Source organism: Gymnoscopelus braueri (genome assembly GCF_963280865.1).
Source record: "Gymnoscopelus braueri genome assembly, chromosome: 4".
NCBI lineage: Eukaryota > Metazoa > Chordata > Actinopteri > Myctophiformes > Myctophidae > Gymnoscopelus > Gymnoscopelus braueri.
Genome location: NC_137605.1, coordinates 18592977 through 18608297, shown reverse-complemented (window position 1 = coordinate 18608297; position 15321 = coordinate 18592977). Strand labels below are relative to the sequence as shown.

Sequence of the window (15321 nt, the reverse complement as noted above, 5' to 3'; positions counted from 1 at the left end):
GTTCAGGAATATTAAAGAAGACACATCACAGGTTGTTTTGTGATCACTGGTTTTTCGATGTGCACACTACGTAGTTTAAACAGCGGCAGGTATCGTTTCAGGCTCGGTAGTATCGCGAGATTTGGTCGTCTCTCTTTGCGCTCTTTAGATACCTCTATAAAAATTACAGTGTACACATCGAAAGGATAATAAGGATAATTCCTTTAACAGGTCCGTTCATGAAAGTCCTTACGGTCTTGTTTCCAATGAGGGCCTGTGAGCAATTAGGGGTTAAGAGTCTTGCTCAGGGACAAAAAGCAACACATGCAGAAAACAACGTGTGATAGGTCTTGTTTTATTTTCCTGGACTGATCTTTTACAAAGGTCTCTGCCATTCAGAAATAGGGATTATTTATAAGCTGGTCCACCTGGCTCTCATTGACTGCAAAAGCATTCCATCAAACTCCCGGCTGTATATACAAAATGATGTCGGTGTCTCATCCTTAATTTACCTTCCTTGCTTCAAACCCCACATTCTGTACCTCCTCCTGCCCCCTCTTCTATACCTACTCCTTGTGCTCCTCCTCCCCCTCCAACTCTTCCTGCCTCCCTGTATACCTTTCAGCACACTGAGCCTGGTGGCCTGGCTGAAGACATTGTCATTGAGGAACACCTCACAGATGTACAGGCCACCATCCCTCAGTCCGGGCCGGAGATGGAAGCTGAAGCTCCCGTCCTGGTGATTGTAGGGTGGGCCTGCCAGCTCCAGCTGCTGCTGCTGCCCTCCTCCCTTACCCACCTCGTCCCTCCAGCGGTCATACAAGTACGCCCGCTTCATGTCTTTCTGTCGCTTGTTGTCCGGGGGCTGCCAGTATAGGCGGACATAGTCTCCTTTGACGGTGGGGCAGGACAGGGAGAAGGAGGACAGGGCCAGGGTGGCGGTGGAGATCATAGGACCTGTTTTTTTTTTTTTAAAGACGGAGAGACAAAGTTGTGGACTTGAGACTTACATTAGATGGAATTCTGCGATAAGAAAACGTGCACATAGGGTACAGAGAAAAGGAAAGAGCAGGAAGGCCGAGGTTACAATCAAGGTCAAGGTCAGGTCTGTTTTCACAGCCATATTTACATTAATAGTTGTGTAATGTTCACCGGTATGGAACACAACCTTAATTAATAGCATTGGTAGGTAACACCTGGGAACAGGGCCGGCTCTAGGCAATTTGGTGCCCTAGGCAATATTTTTCCTGGCCCCCCCCCAGGGGACTAAGAGCACCTCAGTCTCTTTTAAACAGAAAGTAATTCTGATCTATGTCTGACAGCGCCGCGCCACCGTTTTCTGCCACAGCGCCACCTAGAGCCAGCCTTTTTTTTCTGGGGGCGCCCCCCCCCCCTAGTGGCGCCCTAGGCAACTCCTTATCTAATGGGCGGGCCAGCCCTGCCTGGGAAGAGAAATTGCTCAACTATGTCAATTTGGCTGCCATGAAAAAGGCCTATTTGTACAGTTTCGGGCTATTGCTGTGGCCCATTTTCTGATTGGCTCATTAGACACATCTGCTACACACACTCTCCCAGTTGATCAATCAAGCACACCTGTTGTCAGTCACTTGCTGTGCACTTATCTGGCCCATTTCTCTGGCTGGGTGGCAGCTTCAGAGCGGCAGCCTCACTGCACAAAGACAAGAGAGTCTATCTGCAGCAGTCCATGAGGAAGGCCTGTCACCTTGAATTTGTATCCATCTTTGTTGCTGTAATGACTTTTATCACTATTCCTGCTATTTCCTTTTCTCTGTACCCTATGTGCACCTTTTCTCATCACAGAATTCTATCTAATCTCATTTATCCGTCTAAGTGGGCCCAAGAGCTAAAAACCTTTAATCCCTATCCGAGTGGATCAGATTCAGATTTTGGGTAGTTCAAAACCAAAAAACAGGATTGGCATCACTTTGATAGAATATCATTATCTCAGCAAACATTATGTAAATACATTGGATTAATCAAATATCTTTAACACCCAAAATTCTAATCTGATCTACTCGGATAGAGATTAACGTTTTGAACTCTAGGGTAGAGTTGAAAAGGAAATGTTGAATCCCTTTCCGAGTGCATTAGATGAATGTTAAACACATTATTTCATTAATCAAACTTGTATTTCTAATTGACATTGTAGTCATCAGAAATTACTAGGATCAGCCCAGGTTAGGAGGTTTGGGGATAATGCAGAGAGGTGAGATTGAGATGGTTGGGATGTGGGCGCAGGAAGGAGGGGCACATGGGATGCGGTGAGAGAGGACATGTAGGTGGCTGGAGTGAGCAAGGAAGATGCAGAAAACAAGCAGATGGAAACAAATGATCCGATGTGGCTAATTCTGGGATAACAGATCAGATATCAAAATCAAAGTGATCCCAATTCACTTTTTCTTTTTTCAAATCTAAAATCTAAATCTATTCTACTCAGAATCAAAGTTGAAAGCTGAATTAATTTCAGCCTACGCCTCCCTCCAGTCTTTGCATTTATTGCATATCTCTGCCAGACTTTTGAGTTGAGCTAGTGGTACAGGTTTAATTATACCTCCCAAGAGTAATTTCTGTGTTCCTAATCTTTCTCATCTTTCACATTCCACATTTGAATTTCATGCGGTCTCAATTACACACCCTGTCCCTCTTTTAATCATTGTGCTCTATTGTCCCTCAGGTCCACTTGGGGATGGCACTCCTCTCCTTCAACCTACCCGCAGACAAGTATCTTAATGTTACTTCTCTTCTGTCCTCATGTGACCTCTCCTCATCTCCCTTTCCTCGTACAGATAGAGCTGGCAAAGTATTGGACCTGGTGTTATCTAGAGCCTGCTGGTACTACAGGTGATCACACCACAAATCTTAACAGGTTTTCCACTGGGGGGATGTGTGTAGGTCTTACATTTGGTCGTAAAGCCACATTGGGCACAGCTACCACACCTGTAGTTCCCATCGGGAATGTCCTCTAAAAAGGTACTTTTCTTCTTTGCAGGTGTGTAAGATCTCACCAACTGGTCCCTAAAATTGGGAGGGCTGGGGCTTCTTTAAAAACAGTATGGAGTCTTGGGTCTGATTGAATTATGTGCCAAATCCGCCAATGTTTTGAAATTATCTTTTTAAATTAAAACCCCATGGGTGAGTCCCTGAGAACACAGACAGGAGAATTGGCCTTTTTAGGTTTAGTTTTAGGTATGAGGCATTCCTTTTGCGTCATGGATTTAAAACGATCAGCAGCAACATCAACCCATTCCTGTTAATACCCTCTTTCCATGAATCTATTGGTCAGATCAGTTGCGCTTGTGAGTTATAACCTGTGTCTGTACTGCAAACCCTCGGTGCTCTGTGAAACTGACTGATTGGTCGACTTTGAATCAGGTGTGTGGGATGAAAACTATCCCCTCGTAATAGTGTATTCCTATCTGTGGGTTAGAGTTGTCTGCCTGCGTTGCTCAGACAACTGAAACACAGACTCACTGACTGGATCAGACAGTGCAACACGTTCAGCCAAACGTCCCCGCCCTCAGGCTATGGGAGCTATAAACTCAATAATGTAAACATGTTTATTTAATTGACGAATGGCCCAAACTACACAATTTACCATGCGGACCGGGTAAGTTTTTCTCTAGTGATTGGTTGGGGAAAATCAAATCCCTTCTCCTTTGGAAATCTCTTAGAGGGGAGGCAATGTCAGACTGAAGCATTCAGTCTTCAGTCTGATAGGCTATCTGCAACCTCCTCTTTTTCCCCACTATTTCATCTGACGGTCTCTGACCTCTCTCCTCCAAGCCAACATGCCTGTGTCCACCAGTTAACTTGATTATTTGAAACCCTCAGAGCTGAGCAAACGTATCTCAGAGCAGCTGAAAGGACGTTGCCCAAAACTGGCCAATTAGATAACCTCTCCTACTTTCATACACTCCTCCCTGAGTCCTCTTTCTATCATTACCTACTTTGATGATGATTTTAGAAGCTCTTTCTCCCATCTTTCCGCGAACGTATTGTCTAACTAACTCATGCGATACTAACCCCAACATGTCATACCTGTCTTCCTTCTCGCTATCTGTAGATAAGATCCTGGAACTGGTGTCATCCACCTGTTCTCTAGAACCCATCCTCTCCTCGATCTTCCAAACCGTTGCCTCTGATCTACTATTCATTACTACCATCATCAACATATCCATAACATCCTACTGCATCCCATCTGCCTTAAAGTCAGCCAGTTACTCTGCTCCTCAAGAAACCAACTCTTCTCCTATTCTCCTCCAATGTCAAGAATTACAGACCGGTATTGTTGTTGTTTCTAACCAGCTCTCACAGCATAACTTATTGGCTCCCAACCAGTCAAGATTCAAGCCGGCCCAGGGCCCATTCCAATGAAACTGCACAAGCAAGCTGGGAGTGGTCCTGGACATTCAGCTGTCCCTCGAGGCAGACATCACTTGCAGCGATAACATGATTGTGTAGGTTTTCTTTGTACAATATTTGGAGGATAAGACTCATCCTCAACAAGGAGTCTTATCCAAGCAGCTCCAATTCAACACACTGGTGATGACCTGCAAGCCAATCAAGAGCATGATATGCCCATACGCCCCCAGATCAGCTAACACAGGACATAATGTGCCTCCCTTCCCCACGACACCCGGCCTGTCCAAGCGCCATAGACTGTTCTCCCTCCTGGCTCCCAAGCTATGGCATGACCTCCTCCCCTCGGTCAGGACAAAAGACTCTCTCCCCATTTCCTCCGCAGTCTAACCTCACCTCTTAAGACTTGACCTCACCCCTAGCAATCATTCCTTGTATTACTTCTCATTGCCTACTTTTTGATATCTCTGCTGTCCGCAGAGGTGGACAAAGTACTCCAGTACTTGAATAAGAGTACAGATACTCCTGGTCAAATTTACTCCACTACAAGTAAAAGTAGCTCAGTCAAAATGTTACTCAAGTAAGAGTAAAAAAGTTATTGCTTTTAAATATACTTAAGTATTCAAAAGTACATGCTTTTAAAAATACTTAAAGTACAAGTAAAAGTAAAAGTCCTTTGAAGTCCTCGACTACCTCGAGCACTGTCCCGTCGGCAGTGGCAATGATGTCCTCTGTGTTAAATACCGATACTTTAGTTTTCTTGTTATAGAGCTTGAGGCAGATCTTCCTGCACTCCATTTCTACTGCCAGTAGTAGTTCCCTTACATTCTCTGCTGTGTCTGAGACTCAGGTAATGTCATCTGATAGTCAGTCATCATGATGGGAGTTACTAGCTTATCAATCAATCAATCAAACTGTATTTATAGAGCACATTTTCACACAACCTTAGTTGACCAAAGTGCTGCACAGGTAAAAGAAAAGCAATACATCAAATCAAAGAACAAAAACACAAAAACAAAAACAAGTATAAAACACATAACATGCATGCATATAGGAGACACAGACATAGAGCGAGATTGTTCATTTACACCTACAGTATGTACACAGAAGGTAGAAAACGTTAGATAGGAGTTAAAATAGGAATATTCAGGAGTGGATGTTGTTAAAAGCCAGAGAGAAGGTGAGTTTTTTGTAAGGACTTAAAAATCTCGATGGACTTAGCAGATCTGATAGTGCGGTCAGCTTAGTCTTCCTCGGGACCAGTGTGAACCCCAGTGCCTCAAAAGAGAATTATTTTCTCATGAGGAAATAACAGGAGTCACACATGAGTGACACATCGCTGACAAAGCTGCACTCAGATCACATTAATTATATTCCAGTTCTTAATGTACTTTGGTGGTAAAGACAATCAATTTGGTACAAATTCTCAGATCCAGGGCCATCAACTGTGACCTTTTTGTCAAGATACAATAATACTCAGCTTCAACGATTAGGACATGGAGCTAACTTTAAACTGCGGCCATCCGTTCTATAATATAGAGTAGAGTAACTGTCATGAAGGGCGTTTTGATTACCGTGATTACACATACTTTTTCATCAGATTATAAGTAACATCTGGTGATTACCTTACATGCTCATTCTGCATGCATACAGTTGACATAGAATACAGAACATTCTCTCTGTTCAGTGTATGTTTGTGCAGAGACCTGCAGACATTGGCGCCAATCCTGTGGGTGCCGGGGAGCCCAAGCACCCAAGGAGAAAGCCGAGATCCCACAGGAAATGTGTCGGTCAGATGACTATTGTGTGATGCTTTGTAACGTGCACAGGATGCATGATGTACCCGCTCTGATACCGTGTGTTATTGTGAACAGATTTCTGTCATTCAAACTCTCTCCCTGTAATCTGCAAAGTCCTTATACCAGTTATGGTTTCATCATCAGCCAATAATCAAATTGTATGACTTGAAAAAGGTCCTTTTGCACACCTACTTGAGCATGAGACAGGAAAGAATGATGATCGCGCACACTGTCTTCACTTACAGAAAACAATTATTTTATTGCGAGTACAATGTTTCCAACTGACATTCATCAGGTATTTCTGATTAAGGGGTTAAAACTTGGTTGATGTGTGTGTAACTTATTGTTGAGTACCCTACCCACCCAACATAAATCGGCATCCATGCCTGCAGAGATGGTGGTTGCAGAGAGGCAGGTGTTGTTTGCAAGGCATGTGGTTCTTTGTGACCACATCCTCTGCTCTCATGAGAGCAGAGGATGTTTCATACCTACCCTTCATATCTACCCACACTCACAACCGTTAACTTCACCTTGTCAAAACAAGATGGCACAGAGACAAGTCGACTTGCTTGGTCTCCACACAAACAACCTTTGATTTCCTATACTAACATATCTGGTCAAAATTCATGTCAGAGCCTGTGTCTAGGTGAGACATGACCTTTTTGACACAATCTAAATGTCTCAATAATATATTGTATTAACTCTACCATACAGATTCGACAAAATTACATTTAATTCATTAAAAAAAAGTTACATAGTGCCTCTTTAAGTAGATCTCATAACTCTGCTTTTGTCAGAAGCACTTTTTAATACTTTTCATTGGTTCAATATTTTTTTTACCAACACACAGACGTAAAGGGTGTTCAATAGCACTGATTTATGGAAAAAAATGCAAAAGCCGAAACATTTTGTTAGGTGGTTCCTGCCGGACAGCAACGATATAATAGACCAATTATTTGTTTACTAACATTGAGACTGGACGCACAGGTGATTGTTTCACGCAATCAATTCCCAACCTGTTGTTTCGGGGTACGCTGGTTTCAGCACACCCCAACCCCCTCTTGTGTGTTGGCTAGTAGTGAGGCGCGTCCTAGCGAGACCTGATAGAATGGGTTTCATTGCGCGCATACTGGTTGCACGCATACCGGTTCTTATCAGTGTGACGTCGTCTGTTAAGGGGTCTATTGATGCTAGTCATATCATGCAGTCTATGCAGATGTAGTATGTTGGTTACTCGTTCAGATATGTCTTTTATTTTGATGTGTAGACAGATGTGTAGACAGATGCTACTCTAGGTTTGATTTGTATCTGGTATCCTAGTTATTTTGTAGCACTTAATTGTTTTCTTTGCACTCTATTTCATTTGTTGACTAGGGCTCATGTCATTTACTCCGATCTTGCACTACATAATTCCCTCTGGATAAGAGCATCTGCTAAATGGAAAATTTGAATAACTGCTTATCAAATATTTTGGTGGGTGGAAAAACACAAAAGCTCTGCAGCAACTGCAGATGTCACTCAACCCTAATATCAGCTGTATGCAATGCAAGAGCCAACAGTGAGAATCACGGCATCTGGAACGATTCCAAAAATAATACTTCACAGTGAGAAAACTTTTGTTGTTGTCAGGGAGAAGAAAAGAGTTGCCGTCTGCAAAATAACATGATTTCGCCCCCACAAAGAGAGATAAAGAATGTTATAGGTGCGTGCTTGCATGCAAGTCCTGAATTGAAAATGTGTGTTCAAATATGTTAAAATGTACTACCGTTGAGGCTTGAGAACTTGACATCCAAAATGTGGGACTCACAAGTCCCACATTTCGGGTCACAAGTTGTGACTTGACCTGAACACAGTGACGTGGGACTTTACTTGACATTTGGAAGGTTAAGACTTGAGACCAACGTATAACTTGGATGGCAGTGACTTAAGTCTGAACTCTGGAGAAAGAGTGAGTGAAGAGAGACAAAGGAAAGCTGAGATGTGGGTGAGTGAGATCAAAACTGGTGAGAGCTACTGTATACAGTAAAAGGAGAGAGTGAGAGGGGACAGGCCAGAGGGAGATTAGAAAACACGATGGTGCAAGGAGGAGATGCTCTGGAAAAGAGGATTGGTATGCGAGAAGAGGAATGAGAGGGAGGCCGAGCGGAAGAGGATGAATGGAGTGCGAGCCTCGAGGTGGTATGGAGACAGAGAGAGAGCCCAAACGGAACAACAAGAGTGAAGTGAGATAGAGAGGGTGGTTGACGGCAACAATGGAGGATTATGTTCTTATGTTCCGAGAAGCTCTTCCCTCAGTTTGTGTTTTGCATTCTGCTCTGCTGCTGACAGCAAGCTGCTGACACAGGCATTTGAGAGCGCTTGTTGTTGTGTTCTATAAGTCACTCACCGTGTGTTATGTTACTGAAAGAGGCCACCTTGGCAGCTGCGGAGAGATGGAAAAAGCAAAGTAAAAGTAAATACAAAAAGCGGAAGTGATCAATAATACATGGATATAGCAGCCAAATACGAAATTCAATTGGGGGGCGAGTTGGGTAGTTGGAATTTTAGTGCAGAACTTACAGCTCAGACTTGTGCATCTCCAGAAAAGTGGTCTGTAAATGTGACTACTTTGAAGAAGCATTGCAACAGGATGCTTAAATAAGTAATGCCGTGCCAGTCGGTCGCCTCTGGCCGTCTACAGCAGCAATAACAAACTGTCTTTTTGTTTTGTAACCCTTTTGCTCTTTCCCTCCCTCCATATTGTCCTCTGCCCTCTCTCCCTCCACTTTCTTCCCTGATAAGAGAGTGGCTAGTCCAGTGTGCGTTTACCTTTACTGAGTCAATTAGATACTGTAGAAAGCTGGGAGGGAGATGGGCATTGAATTTGTGGGGCTGTTGTAGCAAGCAAGGAAAATGAACCATTGACACAATATAATCCCTTCCTCCGTCCTCATTCCTATTCTACCCTCACCTCATTCTTTTCTGCTTGATAAGACAATACCGTAGAGCACTGGTTCCCAGCGTGAGGTCCGGGGACCCCCACAGGTCCTTGATTGGGTCCCCATGTACTGTAAATGATCGATATTTATGGACCCTTATCAGTCTGTAATTCCAGATTGTTGGACCCATAAGGGTCCATTTGGTTTATATTTAAACAGTCTGGAGGTTAAATGAACACTGAGATTGTTACAGTGTATTTGGGGATCCCAGAGATAAAAAATCACACCCAGTGTGAAGTGGGCGGTGTGGCCATCACAGTGGTCATCACAGTGATGGAAGCTCACTTTTAAAAAAAATGTTTTTTTGAAGTGCATAGTCCTATTTATAGGTTATTAATGTCATCATGTGTCTCGCTAGCCAATCACAGTGCTGAATAGAGTCAGCCAATAGAGTCAGCCAATCACAGTACAGCTAGGGGTGTACTAATGAGCCAATCACAGTACAGCAAATGTGTACTAATGAGGTGTCCCAACCCCACTTATAGGGGCGGCTACACCGCCCAAAATCATAACAAATGGAGGTCTTCATGTTAAACTGAGGGTCTGCAGTAGAGAGAGGCAGAATGAGGGGGTGGGACATGCGACACAGCACAGCAGGAATTACATTATAAACCTTGAACTTTGCCTACCGTATGAGTTACACGCTCTGTCTAAAACTCTACCCCCCCCATCCCATCCCTGACCCCCCCCACCCCGCCCTCCCCCATCTCACCGTCCACAGCGACGTCCACGTTGAAGGCGAAGAAAGGGCTGCTGCTGTTGCCGTTAGGGTGAACTATACAGATGTAGGCCCCACTATCTGCAGGCTGGAACTGTGGCAACTTGGCCACGATGCCCGTGTTCCTCATGGTCTCTGACCTCATGGGCCGGCCGCCAGGGGCCGCCCAGGTGATCTTGGCGTAAGCGAAGTCAGGGCTGACTTCTGCGATCAGCCGCAGAATGCTGTTCTGAAGAACGGGTGGCCTCGGCACGATGGTGACTGGAGATGGTGAGGGGGGGGGGGGGGGAGAGAGAGAGAGAGAGAGAGAGCGGATGGAGGTGTGATAGTACGAGGCACGAAGATAGATGTTTTTAATATGCATTTTCTTATCGCATGGATGACACGTGCATAATGATGCTGAGGATGTGATTTGACGCGCATCGTAGAGTGATTAAGAAGTGCTTAAGTAAAGTACGCAATGGTAGCAAGAATATAAGATATTTATGCAAGAGCTAAATGCATAAAGCATAGACATTTAAAGTGGTTTACAGGGGAAGAATAATGTGCTGTTTTTCATGTATTAAACTGAAGAACGGAGCAAGGTATGAACATAGACTGGTTCCTTACAGGGGATTTGTGGTGTAAAAACCCTAATATTTGTTTTGTTGATACAATATGTTGACTTGGCCAGGTTTTTGCGATCGCAGTATGCAGGCTATGTATATTGTGGCATTCAGCACACACATCATGGCCCTGGGCCACAAAGAAGACAGCTAGGTAGAGTGTGGGAGGGCCAATCTCATTATGCCCTGCTGTGGCAGAACTGTAGAGAGCACAGGTGAGCAGTATCAGCAAATAAGATGACCTATTTGAGGCTGACTACTCTGCTCCCTCAACAAAGAGGAAGGTTGCTGTTAAGTGATAATAATACAAATAATAAAAAATAATACAAATAAAAAGAAGACAATCTCAATCCGGCCTGTGATAAATGGTGCATTTGTATAGCGCTTTTTATCCAAAGCGCTTTACATAAATTGTGCATTACATTCACCCACACACCGACGGCGGAGGAAACCATGCAAGGCACCAACCTGCTCATCAGGAGCAATTAGGGGTTCAGCGTCTTGCTCAAGGACACTTCCACACTAACTCTGGGGGAGCCCCCCAGCCCGGGATCGAACAGTTCCCTCTACACGGCCACTCTACCCCTGAGCCACAGCCGCCCCAGGGGTGATGTACTCAAAGGTATATACAAAATGACCCCCCCCACCCCAAAAAAATCTAAAATGTAGATTTTACTTTCCCCAAAACCCATTACATCAATGCTGCATTTTATTCATTTAATGATAAAACGCAGAATTTATTTAATTTATTTTGAGACAAATGAATTGAACTCAATTACAAATATTGGTCATTAATATTTACCATTTGAGTAGATAGAACAGTCTGCCTTGAGTCCATATTTATAACATAATACAATGTATTTCATCAGACACCTATGTCGTGGTGTATCAAGGCAACTGTCAAGCTATAAATTGTAGACTTTTTTTACAACTTTATTTATGGTATTTTCAGTTATTAGGACATACAACCCCACATATACCCCACCCTCCCCGGTTCCCTCACAAAAATAAAATTACAACAATAAAACAACATTTATAAAAGGGGGTGAATAAAATAAAATACGAGAGCAGTAAATAGTTGAAGTTCGAGTTGAAAACAAAATAGACAAAAAATAAATGAAATTAAAATTAAAAAGAAAAGTTCTTAATAAGCTTAAGGGGGTTTAGCATATCCAGACCAGACAGTTAGCAATGAATTTGGCAAATATAGGGTACCACACATCCAAGTACAGTTAGAGAAGTGACCAGTATTTCTAGAAACCACAGTAAACAGGAACAAAATTAAAACACTTATTGAGTCAAAATACAGTATCACTTCCAGTAGTTGTAGGAAAAGACAGAGTAAGGGTGAATTCAATAAAAGGGGACCAGGCCTTTATACATTTTCGGCGAGACTTGTATCTGTTGTACCTGAGCTTTTCTAATGGTATAAAGGACAGCACATCCTTGACCCAACTCGTAAACGTTGGAGATTTATCTGATTTCCAGTTGCGGAGAATAAGCCTCCGGGCTATAAGTGAAGAGAATGCTATGAAGTTGGCCTGAGGAGAGGTAATTGGTACATCATCATTGGGAACTCCAAATATAGCAGTTATTGGATTGGGCTCAATTATTATATGACAAATGGATGAGAAGGCATTAAAGATATTATTCCAAAACTGAGTCAAGGATGTGCATCCCCAAAACATATGGCCAACAGTGGCTGGCTCCAGATTACATCTAATACAATTGTAGACTTATTTAACAGTAATCTTTTCATTGTAACCTTAGAGTACACCAGAGCAGTAAAAATCAACATTTTGTAACAGAAGGTTCTTGAGTTGTGAAGCAAGGACCCTGGTCTTCTGGCCTAGCAAATAGCCTATTGTAAAGCAATCTGAGTTGTTTACCAAATTCAAACAGTTGTAACATAATTTAGCACTACAGCAGGTGTTTCAAGTTTCAATTCAATTCTCTAATGTGTGGCCCTTCGCTCACTTTATTGAAGAGAGTATGGCCCTCTGGGTAAAAATGCACCCACCCCTGCTCTAAGGGAACAAGAGACGCAAGCCATGCCAGGAAAATACATCACAGCATGACAGAGCAAACGGTCCCCTCACTGTCAGGGGTACGCATTCAGGCCTGTCTTGGTGTATGCCACACATGCACTCGCCTACTGTACTTGTTGAGAATATGGTGAAGTACTGTATGACTCATCTGACCCTTTCATGGCCTGTGGTTCTTTCACCACTGAATTCTCAAATGTGCATTCGTCTTTGTAATGACTTTGAATTAATTGCAACCCAACTATAAAATGTATTTATTTATTTTCTCTCAACAGACCCTTCTTGTTGACAGTCTGGTGAAGTCTTTCATTGACATTCATAGACACCTGCGGAAGAGTTCTTCTCTTTTGTTTTTCCTTAGATATTGTACTAATGTATACAGTCTGTGGTCATCGAATGCACACTTTCAAACGCAATTAGTTTCCCTATTTACTGATGTCTCTCCCACAGATCAAGATGAAGACAGCTCCTATTGAATCATTAGCCAGTTGAGCAGTGTTTGTGACTGAAGCTCCTGCCAGCCGTGCCCCAATAATGAACCCTCTTTCATAGTCAATTAGATCTTTTACTCTCGCCATCTTGATCTGAAATTGAGGTCAAGTGGGCCTGCGCAGCATTTTTATACATGCCACACAGCCTGATATGATGTTTAATGGCGTAACTCAAACCCGATACACTTGTTGTACATCAATAGCGACAAAAAGCTGATCTACAAGCGCACAACGTATTGCATCATGACACGTTGTAGGCTTGTAGGCATGCTATTTTTGCGGAATATATATATACTAGAAGGTCGGGCCGCGTCTAGTAGCCTGGCCCGCACATCGGAGACGGAGACAGAAGAGCGTGTAGACGTTCCTTGCAACACCGGTGCTTGTTTCTCGCACATGATTTGGCAACGCGCAAAACGAAAGCGAGACCTAACTGCATCATGCAAACCAAAAGCGAAACCTAACATGCAACTTGTCCGTTCCCTGTTCCCTGTTCCCTGTTCCCTGGTACAGCCAGTTTGCCGATTGTAGTATATATATATATATATATATATATATATATATATATATATACATACAGTATATAAAACGTGTTGTATTTTACCTGTAAGCACAGCCAGCAGTATGATCCTCTCCTTCACTTTCCTTTCCTGTCGTTTGATCAAGCATGAGTAGAGTCCTCCGTCCACCCTTTCAGGAAGGAAGAACAGAGAGAAGTTCCCAGTGTCTTGAAAGTTGCTGTCAGTTAACCTCATGGACGCCTTTGAGGCTCCGCCAGAAAACTCCTTCCTCTCATTGGCTGAGAGGACCAGCTTCCACTTGCTGTCCCCGGGCGACTTCATTTTCCAGTTAACGGTCACGGCACCCCTCGCCGCCCCGTCCACGCATGTCAGGGTAGCCGGTCTGCCTACGGTTGTCACCACTACATCGTCCCAGTTGCTGTCTGAGGGCAGGAATGAAGGAAAACAGTTTCACATCGGCATTTTACCAAAGCGACTCAAGGGAAAGCCATCGGGAAACGTTCTGCATGGGTTACAGAAAATGTAATCACAGTGTATTTTCCCTAACCCTGCTCTGCATGTTTTGGCTGAGTCAGACCAGGTCAGCCTTATGAGTGAACCCCTTAAAACTAATCAATAGTATCAATCGACCAGCGGCGTGCAAGGGCAGAATAAAAATCGCTAAAGAAGAAGGTTAATGCTGGGCCTCTCCTTGACTCACAAAGAGGTAAACTTCTATTGACTTAGACGCTGGGATCCGAAAGTACCTTGTTCGTTTATGAGCGTGAGATCATCATCTATTCTCTAAGAAGAGCCACAGGAAGAAAGTGGCATGCTGCACCAGATGGAACATCCAAGAGCAAAACTGTAAAAACAAACAAACCAACAAAGAACTTTCCTCAGAGACTTCCTTCTACAACAATACACTCCATACCTGTAACGGATGCACCCAAGAGAGAGGACAGTAACACCAAGGAAGAAGCCAGGATGAAACAAAGAAAGCCAAACTCCATGATGCATCACACACTCTCTCTCTTTGCACCAGACTTCTTTCTCCCACTCCCACTATATATCCAGTCTTGTCCAGAATAATGAGAAAACATGTCTTTAGAACCAACAGTATCTATAAGTGACAGGTCATGTGTCGCTGAACAGGATATGACATGAGTAATATTGGGATAATCAACAGGAAGGGGCCTGTCACTATTCTCATTTAAGGCTTGTGTTTGTGCGTGATAAACGTGTGTGTGTGTGTGTGTGTGTGTGTGTGTGTGTGTGTGTGTGTGTGTGTGTGTGTGTGTGTGTGTGTGTGTGTGTGTGTGTGTGTGTGTGTGTGTGTGTGTGTGTGTGTGTGTGTATTTATGTATGTATGTCCCCCAAATGATTGTGTTTGTCCACGGCTAATCTTGCAAACCACTACACCGACCAGTGTCAAATTTATTGTGCATGTTGCTAGCAGGCCAAGGAAGTAAATTCTCTGAATTGTTCAAACCATTAACAACTATATGTCTCTGCTGTCGGGCAGAAACCAGCTATATCCAAAATATTAACTTTTCTGGAAATGAAAAAAAAAAGAACAACACAATGCTGTCTCATCAAAGTTGGTACGGTGACTTAATACATTGTCAGATACTTGAATGTGTCCTTATTTGATCATCACTTTACCCAATTACAGCTCAAGTGGAGTTAGGAGGTTTTTGACCATTAATGTGGAGATAAGTTGTTTTTCTGTCTGACTTCATCAATGATGGAAAAAACAGCTATCTCCACCAAAGTTGGAGTTAGGTGGTTTGACTGACAGTTTGAGGATCCAATGGAGTTAGGTT

At 43.3% G+C, this 15321-nt stretch overlaps 1 protein-coding gene across 8 annotated transcripts in view; it reads right to left on the bottom strand.

Moving 5' to 3' along the window:
- The window catches only part of g6fl (g6f-like), a gene marked incomplete at its 3' end in the record, with an annotated part of 26139 nt that extends 11575 nt beyond the window's left edge, over positions 1-14564 (bottom strand). For all 8 annotated transcript variants that reach the window (XM_080425368.1, XM_080425369.1, XM_080425370.1 and 5 more), the window contains exons 1-5: positions 14430-14564; positions 13600-13938; positions 9849-10115; positions 8545-8580; positions 598-936 (exon numbers count right to left, since the gene is read on the bottom strand). In XM_080425368.1, coding sequence (XP_080281494.1) covers positions 598-936; positions 8545-8580; positions 9849-10115; positions 13600-13938; positions 14430-14508 — 1060 coding nt within the window. In that variant the 5' untranslated portion in view covers positions 14509-14564. The remainder of the gene's footprint in view (positions 1-597; positions 937-8544; positions 8581-9848; positions 10116-13599; positions 13939-14429) is intronic.
- Between the last annotated feature and the right edge of the window lie 757 nt (positions 14565-15321).